Source organism: Globicephala melas, chromosome 15 (assembly GCF_963455315.2).
Source record: "Globicephala melas chromosome 15, mGloMel1.2, whole genome shotgun sequence".
Classification (NCBI taxonomy): domain Eukaryota; kingdom Metazoa; phylum Chordata; class Mammalia; order Artiodactyla; family Delphinidae; genus Globicephala; species Globicephala melas.
Genome location: NC_083328.1, coordinates 7,434,034 through 7,453,569, shown reverse-complemented (window position 1 = coordinate 7,453,569; position 19,536 = coordinate 7,434,034). Strand labels below are relative to the sequence as shown.

General features: G+C 49.0%; 1 protein-coding gene across 2 annotated transcripts in view; it reads right to left on the bottom strand.

Annotated features, from left to right (window-relative positions):
- Positions 1-19,536, bottom strand: part of COL26A1 (collagen type XXVI alpha 1 chain) — a 176,478-nt gene that overhangs the window by 125,489 nt on the left and 31,453 nt on the right. For both annotated transcript variants that reach the window (XM_030872096.2, XM_030872095.2), the window contains exon 2: positions 7,276-7,398. In XM_030872096.2, the coding sequence (XP_030727956.1) occupies positions 7,276-7,398 (123 nt within the window). The remainder of the gene's footprint in view (positions 1-7,275; positions 7,399-19,536) is intronic.

Below are 19,536 nucleotides of genomic sequence, written 5' to 3'. Positions count from 1 at the left end.
GAGGAAGATAAAGGAGGCCGAGATCTTGAGCATATCATCGGCCCAAATGGAAGCAGCTCTTCCAGATGGTTGTGAGATTAATAGGCTCCTGTTATCGAAGCCTCTTTCAGCAATGTCGTCTATTGTTTTCAGCCCAAGGTATTGTGAGACACGGGAAAACACACGTAAGACACAGTCTCTGCCTCAAACGGCTCCCAGGGACCTCCCAAGCTCCTCCCGCCCTGAGGCTCTGCTCTGGGTAATCAGCCCAGCACACAGATTTTGCAGCATGCAGACTCTTAAGAAAACTGTAAAAGTATGCTTTAAAAAATTAGGCGAAGAAACAGTAATCTCGCTGAGACAGTGCTATACAGTCTGGAGCTTTGTCTTTATGTTTTGGCCCCACCACGCGGCATGTGGGATCTTAGTTCCCAGACCAGGGATCGAACCCATGCCCCCTGCCCCTGCGCTGGAAGTGCGGAGTCTTAACCCCTGGATCACCAGGGCAGTCCCTGGAGCTCTTTCTTACCTCGGAAAACTCCCCTCACAGGTTGCCCCAGCTCAGGAAAGCTCTCCCCGCGGGTCTGGGCCCCACTCGGTCTCCACACAGCACCAGGGACAGACATAACTGTGCACTTGATACTGTGCTGCTCTGACTACTGTTCCCCTCCCCAGCCCCACCGTCATCTCTCCAAGTCAGGAACTGGTCTGTGTTCTCACCCGCACTCTCCTGGGAGCCTCGGGGCCTGTATACAGGAGGAGGTCTACAAACGTTCATTTGGGGGAAAAGGGAGCTGGGCCTTGAAACCTCAGGAGCATCCCAATGGGGCCTGCTTGATGGGCCAGCATCAAACCCAACCCGGTCCCTGTGACTCTCCTTGTGACCTTGAGCAAGTCATTTTGCCTCTCTGAGCCTCCATCTCCTCATTGCAAGTTTGCAGACCAGTTTAGAAGACAAGAACTTTGCTCCATAAAGATCTGTGCTCACAGCTCACCATCACGCGCTCGCTGTGCGCGATTTCAAAGTGTTCTGACAACTTTATCTCATTTCACCCTCCCGACATAGAACCATCAATTCGGTAAGGCTTTTTCAAGGTTTCTTGAGCCCCTGAACGCTAGGCACTGGGGGTACAGAAGGGAGTAAGACAGCGCCCACCCTCCCCCAGCCCCCAGGCTAGAGGGCCAGGCAGACGATGACCAGCCTACCACAGGATGAACACTGTGGGTCAGAGAGTGACAAATGCTAAGAGTAAGATTAAGCGGGCTAGGGCTTCCCTGGTGGTGTGGTGGTTGAGAATCCGCCCGCCAATGCAGGGGACACAGGTTCGAGTCCTGGTCCAGGAAGATCCCCCATGCCATGGAGCCTGTGCTCTAGAGCCCGCGGGCCACAACTACTGAGCCCACGTGCCACAACTACTAGGCCTGTGCGCCTGGAGCCCGGGCTCTGCCACGGGAGAAGCTCCCGCAATGAGAGGCCCATGCACCGCAACGAGGAGTGGCCCCACTCGCCGCAACTAGGGGAAGCCCACGTGCAGCAACAAAGACTCAACGCAGCTAAAAATAAATAAATTAAAAAAAAAAGATTAAGTGGGATAAAGGCTGGAGAATTATGGGGTCTGAGATAAGACAGACGAAGGAGCAGAGAACTGAATCACGTAATGAGATCCAGCTTTTCCAGTTTCTCGGGGTGAAAGCAGTCGAGGCAAAAGGACAAGCAAATGTGAAGCTCCGAGGAGGGACGCAGCCTCCAGCCAGCAAGGTCCGTGTGACCGGAGCCCAAGGAGCGAGGCGGCCCATGAAAGGCCACGGGGTCAGCAAGAGAACAGGGTCCATGTCACACGAGACCTTGGTTGGCCGCAGAGAGAGGTGTGGACTTTTAGGTGAGATGGAAGCTTCTGGAAGATTTGGAGTAGGGTCGTGCCATGATCGGCCAGAAGGAACTGGAGGGGGACAGGAGGGACGTGGGGACACAAGTGAGGTGGCTGCTACAGAAACGATGCATCGTATGTGAAACCAGCGGAACTGGGACATGAAAGCAGGACGCACGTGATACCCCAGGTCACCAGGGAGCAACCCACCACCCTCCTGCCCAGTCAGCAGCCAGAGACCACAAAGGGGGTACACCCCAGTCCTAACTCAGATGTGTGTTACTGGTGAGGAAGAAAAGTGGGGTAACCCCTCCTTCCTTAACAAATAACGATAACAGAAGTAGAAATGACAATTACATCAGAAATACAGAATTCCTTGAAAGAATGGGAAATAAATTTTCCTTAACAAAGTTCCTGCTGGCTACGTTTTGAAGGCAGAGGGAAGGCTCGTGACAAATGCACGTCTGCTCTGATTGAACATTCTGTTCTCAGCTCCTGATGCCAAGGAGAGGGAGAGGCCTCCCTGAAAGGCCTGTAAACACCCACCCCAAAGACAAGACCCTGATGCTTCTGAAACCTTATTCCTGTGATTTCTTAAGTCCTAAAGCAAAGGGCAGTTGTGAAAATTAGCGATCATTTAACATTTTTTCAGTTGAGGTCAGTAATTCTGTACTTAGCTCGTTTGGCTTTTCTTAAAGGTGCCTTATTGTATTTAGAAAATAGAAAAACCTCAAGCTGTAATTTTGACATTAAGAAAGCCAGCCAACTGTTCCCTTCCTTCCAAGGTTTTTCAGTAAAGGGAATCCTGACAGTTCATTCTCTAAACCCAAATACAATACAATGGCACGTGTGTGTGTGCGCACATGCGTACGTGCTCTTTTTTGCTTCCACCTTGGGAGCTGACCGTGGGGTGCACCCAACACACGGGACTGTGGCTAAAGTCGAGGCATAAACTCTTCGTGTGCCTCAGCTCCAAAGACAATATGAGTTTGCTGAAGTCAAATCCCATGTCTTGGAAAGAGCCACTTCCAAGCTCGGCTCCCCACTTGCAAAAAGCGAGACTGGTGGGGGCGGAACTGTGAGACAGGCATAGCCTTGCTTCTCAGTGGCCTGAATTCTGGGACCAATCAGCAGCTTCGCTGTTTGAAGGGCGGGGCAGCCACTCCAACACTGAGCAGGATCCACAGTCAGGTCCACTTACAGACCAGACTCCAAAGACCCTTCTTCTCAGAAGATGCTCCCAGGATCGGGAGGTGGTGACCTGGTCATCTGACGCTCCCTGATGATGAGAAAGGCAGGAGGTTCTTGGAATTCGGCTCCTGGGAGATGAGGGAGGGAGGGAAAGGTGGGGGTGTCTCTGTGCCCTCTGCTGAAAAGGAAAGGGGGTCAGCATCTTTTCTTCATTATGGATCCATTGGCCATCCCTCTAGCACAGCATTTAAAAGCAGTCCTTTAGGGACTTCCCTGATGGCACAGGGATTAACAATCCGCCTGCCAATGCAGGGGACACAGGTTTGATCCCTGGTCCGGGAAGATCCCACATGCCGTGGAGCAACTAACTCTGTGCGCCACAACTACTGAGCCTGCGCGCTTAGAGCCCGTGCTCCGCAACAAGAGAAGCCACTGCAATGAGAGGCCTGCACACTGCAAGGAAGAGAAGCCCCCACTCACCACAACTAGAGAAAGCCCGCACGTAGCAACAAAGACCCAATGCAGCCAAAAATAAAATATAAATAAATAAATAAATTTAAAATAAAATAAAATAAAAGCAGTCTTTTGCCTTCAATTTTTAATGGACGTATCCATTTACTTAGCCATTCCTCCTGCAGAATGAGTATATAAAAACACTTGTGTACCATGCAGACCCCAAGTTAAGAACCTCTACTACTAAAAAATGATGAAAATAGAAAATCACTATTTGGCCAACACCATAATAATAATTATGGCAAGCGAGAATCACCAATGGATGCTAAAATTACTGGGTGAAAATAGGATGAGGAACAGGACGTTTGTCTAGACTCAGATATCTCCCCACAAGATACTTATAAATGAAAAAGGGAGAAATAATTACACAACAGTGGAGAAACCTGGCAGACACCACCTTAATCAAGTGATCAAAGTTAACATCACCAGTATTGATTGATGTACCTCTTAATATGATGCCCTGAGAAAGGTAGAACATGCCTTTTACAGTCTCCTTGCCAAAAATGCATAACCTCCATCAAATAACTGGCCAGTACTTTCACAAGTGTTAAGGTCGTGAAAGACAAAGTAAGACTAAGAAATGGCCCCAGATTAGAGGAGACTAAGGAGATATGACAACTTAAATGAAAAATGGGGAAAAAAATAACAGAAAAATGATATTAGTGGGACAGTTGGTAAAATTTGAATAAGGTCTTAGTTTACAGTATTGCATTGTTGTTAATTTCTTGGCTTGGATAATTGTACTATGGTTATAGAAGATATTAATCTTTTTTTTAAGATTCTTTTTTATGTGGACCATTTTTAAAGTCTTTATTGAATTTGTTACAATATTGCTTCTGTTTTATGTTCTGGTTTTTTTGGCTGCAAGGCATGTGGGATCTTAGCTCCCCAACTGGGGATCGAACCCGCACCCCCTGCATTGGAAGGCGAAGTCCCAACCACTGGACTGCCAGGGAAGCCCCATAAGATATTAATCTTAGGGTTATGCTATAGACTCAATATTTGTGTCACCCCACTAAATTCATATGTTAAAACCTAATCCCCAGTGTAATGACATTTGGAGGTGGGGACTTTGGGAGGTGATTAGGTCATGAGGGTGGAGCCCTCATGAATGGGATTAGTGCCCTTATAAAAGAGACCCCAGGGAACTCCCTCATCTCCTCTGCCATGTGAAGATACATTGAGAAGAGGGCTGTCTGTGAACCAAGAAAAGAGCTCTCTCCAGACAATGAATCTGCCAGCACCTTGATCTTGGACTTCTCAGCCTCCAGAACTGTGAGAAATAAATGTTTGTTGTTTAAGCCACCCAGTCTACGGTGGTTTGATATAGCAGTCCAAACGGACTAAGACAGGGAAGCTGGGTGAAAGGAAAAGTTATGCAGAAACTCTGTTTACTATTTTTTGCAACACTTACATAAATCTAAAATTGTTCCCCAAAAAAAGTTTGAAGAAAAGAAAAAACACTTGTAGGGACTTCCTTGGTGGTCCAGTGGTTAAGACTCCACGCTCCCAATGCAGGGGGTCCAGGTTCAATCCCTGGTCAGGGAACTAGATCCCACATGCGTGCCGCAACTGAGGAGCCCACAAGCTGCAACTAAGGAGCCTGTCTGCTGCAACTAAGAACCAGTGCAACCAAATAAATAAATATTTTTTTAAGAACACTTGTAAAAGTGTTAAAATATATATAATGATGCAATTGAAGCATGGTCTGGAATGGCTAAACTAAGAAACCACTTAAATATCCATCAATTGAGGACATGGGAAATAAATGATGATGCTTTTCTACAGTGGAATACTACACAGCTGTTAAAAATGAGGTGGCTCTATGGGAATATATTTCAAAATATTTTTCTGGGGGAAAAGCAAGTTGTAGAACAAAATAACATCATTTAGTATTTGTTTAAGAAAATACATTTATAATCAGGGACATAGAGAAGAGACTGGTGGTTGCTAAGGGTGGTGGGGAGGGGATTGGGAGCTTGGGATTAGCAGATACAAACTGGTATATATAGAATGGATAAACAACAAGATCCTACTGTATAGCACAGGGAACTATATTCAATACCCTGTGATAAACCATAATGGAAAAGAATATGAAAAGAATGTATATATATGTATAACTGAGTCACTTTGCTGTGCAGCAGTAATTAACACAACATTGTAATTCAACTATACTTCAATAAAACATAAATTTTAAAAAAAAGAAAATATATTTACATATATACGTATAAGGAGAAAAAAGTCTGGAATGACATGTTAATAATGGGATTATGGAGGTGGCATTGGGAGAGGAAAGAATGCTCATTTTTTACCTTATTCAGTTATTACCGAATGTTTGAACTTTTTCTGCAGTGAGTATGTATCATTATCTTTATAATAAAAACAAACAATAATAATTCTGGCCCAGGATCAGATTCTCTGCCACATTTGTGGGTCCCACTAATTCATGCTGCAGGCTGATTCTGGTGTCAGCTCCATGGTGAGCCCCACAGGGGACAGCACTGTGTGGGCACAGGCCCTGACTCATGCATGGGCTCATTCTCCATCTCTGGTGATGAAAACATATCCAACTCATGATGACCCTCTGATGGTTAATTTTATGTGTCAGCTTGGTTGAGTGACAGTACCCAGATATTTGGTCAAATGCCGACGGATGTTGCCATGAAAGTATTTCTTTAGATGAGATTAACATCAAGGCGGTAAACTTTGAGTAAAGCAGATGACCCTCGATAATGTGGTGGGCCTCATCTAATCAGGTGAAGGCTTTCAGAAAAAGACTGACTTCCTCTGAGGAAGAGTAAATTCTGTCATCTGATTGCCTTCTGATTCCTTCTGAAACATCAGTTCTTCTCTGGGTCTCTGGCCCATTAGCCTATCCTGCAGCTTTTGGATGTGCCAACCTCTACCACCACATGAGCCAATTCCTTAAAAATCTCTCCATCTCCTATATATCTATCCAACGCACGCACACACACACACACACACACACACACACACACACACACACAAACACTTACTCTATTGGTTCTGTTTCTCTGGAGAACCTTGCCTAATACAGACCTCATGCAGTAAGTCCTTTCAGTGGAGGGCACAAAGTGCTCTCTTAACATAGAAGGGAAAGGGATTTGGAGTTTGAGGAGGGTGGTCCCAGGCAGAGATGAGGAAGGGTCTTTGAGGCAGAAATGCAGGGCTGGAGAGGTGTGGGGGTGAGGGTGTAAGGGAAGCCAGTCCCTGGAGCTGGAGCAGGGCCTGGAGGGGGAGAGGACAACGAGGCACTGCAAGCTGGCGTCTCAGAGACCCAGAAAGTCTGGTCATTCATTCAGAGCTCTCCCTGTGAATGCCGAGGAGCTGCTGAGGGCTGGGAGCGGAAGGCACTGGCGAGAGGAGCAAGACTGTGAAAGGGGCCGGGCTTGAGGGGGCGTGGCTGTGGGGCGGGCCTATGAGGGGGCGGGGCTTGTGGGGAGGTGTGTGAGGGGGCCTCACCTGGCCCTTCTGCTCATCAAATACCCACTGGATTGTGAGGACTCTTCCGTGTGGGGAGCACGTCCCTTTCATCTTTGCGCACGCACACCCCCCAGGCCCCGTACACAAAAGGTGCTCCATAAATGCATGTCCGACTCTGTTTCCGAGAGTCAACCCCCCTATCCCAGCAGCTGTGCGAGGGTTGGATTCATCCAAGGGAACAGACAGGCAAGGCAGAGCTGCTCAGCCCCGCGGCCTTTACCTCACGAGGTTGGCGCAGGGCCCGGGCCACCGGCAGCTCTGGTACACGCGCTGGACCACTGTCTCTGAGCCGTTCTGCACCTGGCAGGACACCGTCCGTGTCACCGTGTGATAGCACCAGTGCCTGTGGGGAGAGCAACAGTCAGGTCAGTCCTGCCTGTTCCTGAGGTGCCGACTGTGGACCAAAAGGCCGTGCGGGCCGAGGAGGGGCCCGTCCACAAGCCTGAGGGACGGTGCTCCTGGGTAAGGGACCCACTGAGACCCTGGGTAAGGGGCCCACTGAGACCCTGCGTACCGGTCTAAGGGGACGGGAGAGTACCCACACCCCCTAGCCATGAAGCCCCAGCATCATTTCAGTCTTCAAACACTCCGTGCGAAATCAGTGATAAAGGCTGTCCCCCTGTCAGGAAATCCCACTCTGGAGGCGAAGACGGTCGGCGAGATGAAGAGAACACACGGGAACACTGGCTCATAGGAACAACCACAGGATGCGCACAGGGAACCATGGGAACCCAGCAGGGCCCCCAACCCAGGTCCTAAGAAAGGCCAATCAGCTGAGAACTGAAAGGTCAGAGTCAGCAGACCCAAAGTGTGGGGGCAATGAGGGGGGACAGTTCACAGAGGAGAGAGCAGGGTGAGCAAGGGAACGTCGGCGAGACGGACTGCAGCTGCCCAGGGACCAGAGTGCAACTAGGCGTGGCCTGAGGCTGGACGAAAGGGAGTAGCCAGGAGAAAGGAAGAGGCGGGGAACCTGCCAGAGGTGGGTCTTATGACATTGGTGGAGAGCCACTGAAGGACTGGGGGGTGGGCGCGGTGGGGAATGACTCAGATGGGTCTGATTTTAGAAAAGCCCCTCTGGTGCAGTGTGTAAGAGCTGAGGAGGCCTGAGCTGGGGCCTGCAGCGGGGAAGAGGGGACATGTGCAAACAATATGGTGATTGGATCAAGATGGCAGACACCTCCCCCTCCCATCTCCAGATCCTAGATATTGAAAATCTAAAAATAAGTCCCCACTGTGACATCGGCAAGATGGTGGGAGAGGAGGGCCCTTACTCAGTACCCTTCAGTAACAGTAATTTAGCAGCCATTCTTGAACAAAAATGCCTTTGTGGGAACTTTAGGATTTTTGCAAACTATTTATCTGATAACGATTGATATCCAAAATATATAAGGAACTCATAAAACTCAATAGCAAAAAAATAGTAATAATAATCCAATAAAAATGGCCAAAAAATCTGAATAGACATTTTTCCAAAGAATACATATAGATGGCTGACAGGTATATGAAAAGGTGCTCAACATCACTAATCATCAGGGAAATGCAAATCAAAATAAGATATCACCTCACACCTGTTAGGATGGCTATTATCAAAAAGACATGAGACAACAAGAGTGGTTGAAGGTGTGGAGAAAAGGGAACCCTGGTACAGTGCTGGTAGGAATGTAAATTGGTGCAGTCATTATGGTAGGGTCCTCAAAAAATTAAAAATAGAACTACCATATGATCCGGGAATCTCAATTCTGGGTATCTATCCAAAGGAAACAAAATCAGTATCCCAAAGAGATATCTGCACCTCCACGTTCAATGCAGCACTGTTCACAACAGCCAAGATGGAAACAACCTAAGTGTCCATCTACAGATAAATGGATAAAGAAAATGTCATGTATATGTACAATGGAATACAATTATTCGACCATAAAAAAGAAGGTAATCCTACCATTTGTGACAACATGGATGAACCTAGAGGACATTATGCTCAGTGAGTAAGTCGGACAGAGAAAGACAAATCTGTATGATCTCACTTATAAGTGGAGTCTGAAAATGTCAAACTCATAGAACCAGAGAGTAGAATAGTGGTTGCCAGGGGAGGGGGAATAGGAGAGATGGGGAGATGTTGGTCAAAGGATACAAACTTCCAGTTATGAGATGAATAAGTTCTGGGGATCTAATGTACAGATTAGATCTGCACATAGTGATTATAGTTCAAAATACCATATTGTATACTTGAAATTTGCTAAGAGAATAGATCTTAAGTGTTCTTACCACACACATAAAAAAGGTAGCTACATGAGATGACAGATGTGTTAATAATCCATGGTAATCATTTCACGATGTGTACGCAATTAAATCATCATGTTTTAAACCAAAAAAATCAAGTTGTACGACTTGAATAAACACTTTTTAAATTTGTCCATCGGAGCTCAATAAAGCAGAAAATACAAATAAAGTAAAAATAAGTCCCTAACAGCATTGGAAAACAAAAAGCAGTGGGCCAGATATTTTGAGGAATCCTTGAGAGACTGAAAAGCACATGAGAATAAATTGAAGGAGGAAGTACAGTCCAAAACACACAGGGAAGATTGGGGCTCAAGGTGGGTACAATATAGGAGCAGCAGAGGTGACTGTCAAAGGACCATGGTAGAAGGAGCCAGACAGGTAGGACCAGGATCCCTATCCCTGCTGGTGTCAAGAATCAGGCATCGAACTCACTTGTTTTGTGGCAGGTGTGGTCAGAATGGGTGCCTCAAAGGCTGATGACCTCCAGAAGACACAGGGATCCTCTCAAGGTCAGACAACTGAATTCTTGCACATTCTTTATCCTATACCACCAACCCTCCAAGAGGCAAAGCAGCAGTGAACAGAGAAACAGAGACAAGCTAATGGAAAACCCCAAATGCCAACAATTGCAAATTATTTAAGAAAAAAGGCCAACACCCTGAAAGAAAGGCACTGACTCAACAGATAATAAATCACACTTCAAGAAAAAACAATTAATGAAGCAAATAATGGAGACAGTTTTTTCAAGCACAATTAAAGTCCTTAAAGAGATAGAATTTTTCACTCATAAGAACTATCATGAAATCAAAAAATTAGATATGTTAGAAATGAAATGTATGACTGTGAAAATAAAAAGGCTCGACAGATGGGCTGAAAACACAGAACAGACAAAGCTAAAGAATGAGCTGATGAGCTGGAAATCTGAGCCATGAACTTTCCAAGGATATACTGCAAAGGGACATAGAGATGGAAAATGTATGAGAAAAGGTGAGGTACCTGGAGGACACACCAAATTCCAGCATACATCTATTAGTAGCCCTGGAAGGGGAGACCAGAGAGAGCACAGGGAAGTATAGACTTAAAGCGATAATAAAGAATATTTCCCAGAGCTGAAGAAAGACATGAATTCTTTTGTGTGTGTGTGAATAATGTTTATTTTTTAATTGAGATATAGTTGATTTACAATGTTTCAGGTATATAGCAAAGTGATTCAGTTATATATACATATTCTTTTTCAGATTCTTTTCCATTATAGGTTATTACAAGATACTGAGTATAGTTCCCTGTGCTATACAGTAGGTCCTTGTTGTTTATCTATTTTGTATATTGTAGTGTGTATCTATTAATCCCAGATTCCTAATTTATCCCTCCCCCCACCTTTCCCCTTGGGCAACCATAAGTTTGTTTTCTATGTCTGTCAGTCTATTTCTGTTTTGTAAATACGTTCATTTGTATCATGTCTTTAGACTCCACATATAAGTGATATCCTATGATATTTGTAAAAGACATGAATTCTTAATTCAAAAGGGCCCACTGAGTGCTAAGCAAGATGAACAAAGACAGACATATTGTGGTGAAATTTCAGAACACTCAGAATGAAGAGAAAATACTAAACACTGAAGAAAGGAAAGAAAAAACAAATCACCTACAATAAACTGAAATTAGATTTCTTATGAGCAATATCAGAATCGGGAATATAGTGACACAACTGCTTCAAAGTTTTGAGGGGAAATATTTAGAACCCAGAATTCTATACCTGAACAAACTCTTCTTCAAAGGTGAAGGCAAAATAAAGACATTTTCAGATGCACAAGAACTCAGAAAGTTTATCAGTTACCTTTTCTGAAAGAATTACTAGAGGATGTATTCCAACAAACTAACGGACATAGGAGAGCATAGGAGGAATATATTAAACATGAGGAGCAGTTACAAACAAAGAAACAATAATAAGATTTAAAAACAGCCTAGATCTAAAATCCAAGGTGATCTAAATATGGACAATGGCAAAGAGGGGACAGAAGGAACTAATATTTGCTGATATTTTTGTCTTGTTTAAGGAAAAGATATAGAAACTGTGCAACTTTAGGTGCAGTAGATAAATATACAATTAAATTTTAAAAATTTAAAAAAAATTTTTAATTTTAAGATAAATACTAGAAAGTGTAGGAAGAGGACATAAAACTGACAAACCATGAAAGAAAGAAGTAAAACAAAGATTTGATTAACCCAACAGAATGCTAGAAAAGCAAGAAAGTAGCAACAGAAAACACAGTAATTAGAAGACAATGAAATTAGAAAGGAGAAGAAAGGAATTAACAAAGATGGAAGCAGAAATTAATGAAATAGGGCTTCCCTGGTGGTGCAGTGGTTAAGAATCCACCCCCCAGCACAGGGGACACAGGTTCGCTCCCTGGTCGGGGAAGATCCCACATGCCGTGGAGTAACTAAGCCCGTGCACCACAACTACTGAGCCTGTGCTCTACAGCCCTCAAGCCACAACTACTGAGCCCACGTGCTGCAACTACTGAAGCCCACGCACCTAGAGCCCGTGCTCCACAACAAGAGAAGCCACCACAATGAGAAGCCCACGCACTGCAACCAAGAGTAGCCCCCACTCGCCACAACTAGAGAAAGCCCGCGTGCAGCAACGAAGACCCAATGCAGCCAAAAATAAATAAAATTTTTTAAAAAAGAAATTAATGAAATAGATTACTTTCAAATGTGAATCAACAAAATCAAACACAGGTCTAAAAAAAAATCAAACAGACAAAACCTAGACAATTTTTAATGAGAAACAAACAAAAGACATAAGAAGACATTAAGAACAAGAAAAAAATCCCCATAGAGATTAGAAATTGTAAATAAATATTATGTCTGATCTTACATCAACATTTTTCAAAATGTTGACAATTGGACAATTTTCTAGGAGAATATATTGGCACAGTCAAAAAGAACATGAAAAAGTAACCAAAAGTTGATCCCTCTCCCCAAAGGCATCAGGAGACCTGGTTCTGCCACCAGTCTGCTGTGTGACTTGAGCAAAGTGATGTTCCCTCTCTGAGTCTCAGTTAAATAAAAAAATTCTACCTCTCAAGGTTATTGTTGAGGACTGAGTGAGCAGATCCATGTGGCACTACCTACCCCAAGGGGTCATGATTGATTACCTGGCTACTGAAACCCCACAACATTCATACAGGTGTAAGGACTGTCCTTCCTATTTTGCAGATGGGAAAAGAAGTACTGAGAGATGAAACCTCACTGCCCATGGCTCAAATCAGAGGCCGAGCTGGGAAGGGAATCCAATCTTCCTGCCCAGGCGGCCAGTAGGGTCCCACCTGTACAATACAAACCACTGCCTCTGCTCGTTACTCAGGGAAACTGGGTCTGGACCCCTCCTCCATCTCTACCAGGGAGCATCAGTACCACCTCGGGCATTCAGCGTGAGTCTCTTCGGGATGAACTGCTGTCCAATCCAAGGACAGTGCTCCACCCTGAGATCTGCCCCTGGCGATCTGGAACAGACAGAGTCCAGCCACCTCTGGGTCAGAGCTTTCTATAGGGAAATGAGCTATGAACTGGAAAACATTTTCAAATGCCTTGATTCATCATCTCCAGACATTTGATCTTTTAATGGGCTGTAAATGGTTTCCCAAAATTAAAACCTGGCCAAAAACAACGAAGAAGGCAGGCAGAGACAAGCAAAGAGGGCTCCGGGCCTTTTCAGATGGAATTCTAAACCCCATTCATCTCCAGGCACCCGCAGTTCCAGGGAATCTCGGTGTCAGGCACTCTGCTCCCATATGGGGTCCCCCTTAGGATCCCCGTCTCCTGAGTATCATATCTATGTCTCCTGTTTTGTGGGTGGCATCACACCACCGCCCACCACCACCACCACCCCTGACCATGGTGGGTGCACAGTGATGAGTGAACAAGGCTGTAAGGGCCACAGGATGACTCCGCCCAGAGACAGGCTTGGCAGGAGAAGTACGTCCCTTCTGTGACCCTACTGGAAGGACTGGCCCAGGGGCAGAGATTTGGGGAGTGGCAGGGCTGGTCTTCAAACTGCCTAAGAAGTAAGGGTGGCCTCAGCAGCCTTCATCAGGATGGGGCAGGACTGCCTTTATTTGGGGGCATCATCTCAGCGACCTCCCTTCATCATCTCCCCCCCCCCCCCGCCTCCTCAGCTGAGTTCTCGTGGTGGGTCCAGGATGGGAAACTCACTCCCAGCCTTGGGGACGGATCTGCTCCGCTCCAGGTCTGTCTTATGAGGGGAGGCCCCGCTCCCTGATGGGGAAGAGAAGCTGACTTGGCCCTGCTCCGCCAGGCCTGGGGGCTGCTCCTACAGCAGCTTTTGCCACGCTATGTGTCTGGCTCTGTGGCTTGGCCAAGCCGTGAAATCCTTAATTTAGAGTCCTTTGGGAAAACAAGTGCTAAGTGCTTTCAGGAAATCATGTCATGATGGAACGGAGGGGTCTTCAGGACACCACCAGCCCATGCCCACCTCTGAACATAACTAACCAACCCATCTATTTCACCCGGGGCATGCCACCACATCAGCCCTTCTCCCCTTAACCCTGGGACCCCCTCCCGCACCGGCCCATGAGCCCCAGTTCTATCTGAGCTTTGCTTTGGGACCTGATCTCACCTTCCCCTCCACCCCCAGGACCCTGAGCCTGAACCAAGCCCGAGGGCTTTGACAGTGATCTCCCTCCCCAAGAGGACCACCCAGTCTGCCCCCATGTCACTGTCTCATGCTCTGCTCCACCCCAGTGTGGCATCACCTCAATGCTTCCTCTTGAACCCCAACATATGTGCCCCACTTGCATGGACACACATCCTCATAGCCCACGGAACACCTCAGGACACACCATTTCAATCCATCCACTACGGAGACCATCGCTATCCAACCCCTTCTCGCTCCATCTTGGTGACCAGCACCAGTAAGTTCCCGGTCCCCTGACCCAGAACCCCCAGAGGCAAATCGCCACAGAACCCACATTTTCCCTCCCTTACTCTCCACGGCTGATCAGCCCCCACGTCAGGCAAGTCCTGCCTGCATCCCAGCCCTGTTCCCACAGTCCTGATTCCCACAGCCAGGCCCTTGCTGGTCGGCCAGCATCCGCCCTGTTTCCCTGCAATCTCCTCGAGGTGCCACCAGAGGGCGCCCCCTAAACCACAAACCTGGCCCTGTCACCCGGCCTCTGGAAACCCTTTCCCAGCTCCCCATCCTCCACGGTTCCCACCCACCTCCCCGTTGTCACCTCCCACGACGCTCCATCTTGCCATTTATGCTGTCACTTTGTCCTCCCTGGCATGCCATCCCACCTTCTTTCACTCAGCCAACTCTTACCCTACCCGTCTCCATTCAGGCTCTGTCCCCTCCTGGAAGCCCTCCCTGACCCCCTGCTCCACAGGGCCCCCTGCATGCCTCTATCTTAACCCTCATCACACCTGATGACCACAGGCTCCGGACGACAGCAGGCCCCATAAAGGTGTGCTCATCTGACCCCAAGCCCCGCATCCCAGAGGGACCTTTTCCCATCCACATTCACTCACTCTCTTACCAAAAGCTGCTTCTCAGGCTCGGCACCGTGGGGCTTGCTCCTGTGGCTGCAGCCACCCACCTCAAGGTTGGGGGTGTCCTGTGTCAGGCCCCTCTCCACCTGGCCCTCACTATTCTATTACCTGACCACACCTGCCTGACCCCTACAGAGGCCAATTCCAGGGGGGTTGCCTGCCAGCTTGGCTCAAGAAACTCTGTGAGAAATGAGGTTTGCAACCTAAAGGCCATGGCCAAGTGGATAGGCAATTCAGATGACGCTGAGGCCACGCCCATGACAAAGAGCCCACATGGCCTGGGCTGGTTCCCTGAGAGATGCAGGCAGAGGAGCCAGCTCCCAGCCCCTTCCAGGGACAGGAAGAACAACTCTGGTGCAAGCAGAATCGGCCTGCCAGGATCCTTACCATACAGAGACCCTCTTCCGTGGGCAGAGTCAGGCCCAGTACCCCAAGACCTTTTTTTTTTTTTTTTTTTTTTTTGCGGTACGCGGGCCTCTCACTGCCGTGGCCCCTCCCGTTGCGGAGCACAGGCTCCGGACGCGCAGGCTCAGCGGCCATGGCTCACGGGCCCAGTCGCTCCGCGGCATGTGGGATCCTCCTGGACCGGGGCACGAACCCGTGTCCCCTGCATCGGCAGACGGACTCTCAACCACTGCGCCACCAGGGAAGCCCCCCCAAGACCTGTTTTACGGTTGGCAAAGCAGTTTCACATACTGTTATAGGCTGAATTGTGTCCCCCTCACACACAAATCCATACACTGAAGCCCTAACCCCAATTACCTCAAAATCTGACTGCATTTGGAGATAGGGTCTTTAAAGAGATAATTACATTAAAGTGAGGGCCTTAGGGTGGGTTCTAATCCAATAGGACTGGTGTCATAAGAAGAGGAAGTTTGGGGGCTTCCCTGGTGGCGCAGTGGTTGGGAGTCCGCCTGCCGATGCAGGGGACGCCGGTTCATGCCCCGGTCTGGGAAGATCCCACATGCCGCGGAGCGGCTGGGCCCGTGAGCCATGGCCGCTGAGCCTGCGCGTCCGGAGCCTGTGCTCCGCAACAGGAAAGGCCACAGCAGTGAGAGGCCCGCGTACTGCAAAAAACAAAAAAAAAAAGAGGAAGTTTGGATTCGAATGTGAACAACACAGGGAGAAGGTGGCCATCTGAGAGGCCTCAGGAGAAAGCACCCTTGTCAGCACCTTGATCTTGGACTTCCAGCCTCCAGAACTTTAAGGAAATTAACTTCTGTTGTTTCAGCTGCCCCCTGTGTGGTACTTTGTTATGGCTGCCCTAGTCAACTCACACACATACGTGACCTTGTTTAATCTTCTCAACAAGTGTCAGGTAGGAATTCTACAAAGAAGGAGCCCCAGACTGCAGGGGAGACTCGAGGTCACACAGTGATAAGTGATCAGTTTAGGTTCTTTTCTTTTTTTTTGAATTGAAGTATAACTGACCTACAACACTATGTTAGCTCCAGGTGTACAACATAGTGGTTCAATATCTCTATACATCACAAAATGATCACCACGATAAGTCTAGTTACCATCCGTCACCATACAAAGTGTTTACGATATCATTGACTATATTCCCCATACTGTACGTTTTCTCCCTGAGATTCGTTTATCTTGTAGCTGGAAGTTTATACCTTTTATCTTAGGTCTTGAAGATCAGCCTTCTAATTCCAAACCCCAGGCTGTATCCACCTTGCCAGTGAGGACAGCAGAGAGTTAGACAGCAAATACAGCATCCCCGGGCAGGCCCTTACGAGCCGTGGGCCTCAGGGGACCACCTCACATGCAAAACGCAAGCAGACGGGACAGCCCCCACCTCATGCGTGAAACCATTGGGACACCTGTTGAGGGCAGTTCAGGCCACAGCAGGGCTCACAGGGCGGGCTCCAAGCCGGTCCTGTCCCCTGCCCCCTCTTCCCTGCAGTTACCTAAATCAGACCTCCATTCAGCCTCACACAATCCTGGGTGGTCAGAACTGCTGTTCTGCCAGTTTTCCAGGAAAGGAAACCGAGGCACATCCAAGGCCACCCCACAAGTCAACAGACAACCCAGATTCGAGCCCGGCCCCTAGCCCCCTGACTACCCTGCCGAACTGACTTAGAGCTCACCCTGACTGCGTGGGTCTCAGCATACGGTGGTCTGTCCACCTGGGGCCGTGCTGCCAGGAGACGGCCGTGCCACAGACCATGACGAAGGCAGCGGGGCTGCTGAGAGAAACCGCGGAAGCCCAGGAGCTGGGAGAAGCAGGGCCTGGGTCTTGGGAGGGGGTCAGGATCCAAGCTAGATCTCCCCAGCCCAGAGCAAGGAGCCAAGTCTAACAAGATGAAACATGACCAGGCAAATGTGGAGTCCTGCACTGCAGCCCCAAAACCCAGCGGACAGGCCCCAGATGGGGCGCAGTGGTTCTCGCCAACAATAAGTTCACTGTGAGTCAGAGGTGTGAGTCAGAGGTGTGTGCAGCATGCAGAAAGCAAAGGCAATCTCAGGCCGTCTTAAGAGCAGAATAACGTCGAGAACATCCCCGCTCCCCTCTGCACTGGCCTGCATATGGTGGACCCTGGGCTGTGCCACCCAGATCCCCCTCAGTGAAGGGTCTTTAGACCTCAGCTGCCCAGAACCACCTTGCCCAAGGGCCGGCTCTTCCTGGGGCCCCGTCCAGTGTCTGGTCCCTGCACAAGATGAAAGGCTCAGTCATATGGACCTCAGGACAACTCGAAGGGCCATTGTAGGTGCAGGGCCCCCTGGAGGTCAATGGTAGTTGTCACTGGGTCCACATCAAAGCTCAACTTCTCCTTCTAACTCCTGCTTCTGCCCCTCCCTTCCACGGGCAACAATCTTAAGAGGTGCCCCCAATACACGTCCTCCCTCTTGGACTGCATCTCAGAATCTGCTTCCTGGAGACTCCACCTGGTGTCTGCCGTGAGCCCCAACGGGAAAAGGAACAAACTGAGAGCCAGTGCGCTGGGAGGAGAGGGCTGCGACCGCTGTCCTCTGAGCAGGGGACACCTGCAGAGGTGTGAGTGTCCATGGGAGGAGGACAGGTCAGAAGCCCAAGGTTTGGTGACGTGGAGGGGACGGCCCCACGCCCCTCGGGTCCACATCTGCCCTCTCCAGCAGCAGAGGCCTGTCGACGATGGAGCGTTCAGATATACTGAGCAGAAGTAAGCTGACGGCCGTGGTGGCGGGAGGCAGCTCTGGGAGGCCAGCTCTCCCCCCCGCCAGGATAAGTGCAGGGGAGCTAGACAACACTTGCTCGTGGGGCCGCAGAGGGCCCGGAGTCGGGTCAGAACACGACACCCACCAGAAGGCAGACTTCCGCTCAGGCTGGGGAGGTACTGCTTCCGGAGGGTGGGCCATGGGTGCAATGAGCTGCCCGCACGTTGGTAGTGGGTGCCCCGTCCTGGGAGGGGAACGGTGACCAGAGGCAGGACACCCACTTGGCGGATGGAGGGTGAAGATACACAATTGACCCGCAAAGAGCATGGAGATTCACCTATTGGAAAAGAGGAGGTAAGGCAGGGAAGAGTTTTGGGGTTTTCTGGCTGCGCTGTGCGGCTTGCGGGATCTTAGTTCCCCGACTAGGGATCGAACCCAGGCCGCCGGAAGACTCGGAAGATTTTTAAATGAGAGAGGAACCCGGTCAGTGGGGTTCCAGGAGGACCCTCTGGTGGCAGGGGGGAGGGCAGAGGCTGAACCCATTTGGGATAAACGGGCACAGACCCTGAAGGGACCAGCCGAGGCCCGGCGGAAGCCCCCTGAAATGGGCTTTACCACCTGGATCCAAACGGGGCCAACCCACGGACCACTACGCGCTGTCTCCCAACAAGGTAAGTGTCTGTACGGCTGACGCGGCTCTCCACCTCTCAGCTCTCAGCCACCTAAACCACTGTCCGGAGTTAGGGTTTTGTTTATGTAAGGATAGCTGAGTGTACGTTACACTAAGGCCTGATGGGTTTTCAGGGCACAAAAACCAGTAGGAGTGTTTGGATAAGAGGGTCAATTTGCCTGCATCTCCTCACAGGCGTTTTTACTGGAACGGTCCGTTTCAAGGCAACACTGGGGAGGAATTTAAGTACATTTAAGGTCACTGACTTTTAGAGGTAAAGATGTTGATCCGAAAGCCCCGCGGCAACTGACCAAACGTTTCTGTAAAAAAGGAGGGCGATGGCACAGACTCCAGGGTCCCGCGCGCACGGAGGCTTGGAGGGCGAATGCAGATTTGCGTGGGGTGGGGGGGGCTGGAGAGCCGGCAGGCCCCGGGAGCACGGCTGTGCCAGAGGCAGCCTCTGGGCTTCCTCCCACTTAATTATTGTCTGCATTCATCCTCTAGCACCTTCCACAGCTGAGAATTCCTGAGGCCTCCCCCCACTGCGAGGCGGCTGGAGAGAGCCTTGCACAGAACATCAGCTACTTAGGGGTTGAATTACCCATTCAGAGGAGGGCAGCTAAGGGAGTATATGATTTGGCCGAACAGACCATGTGGTTTTGAGCATTCTGCCACAAGTTGTGAGAAGATGGGGCCAAACGCGTTGCATGGGGTCAGCGTTCCTGCCCACGTTTATGAGGACCACGTGCTGAGATGCCCTCTGGCTAAGCACTTTTGTGGTCCCATGACCAGCACTTTCCACGAGAACCCCTG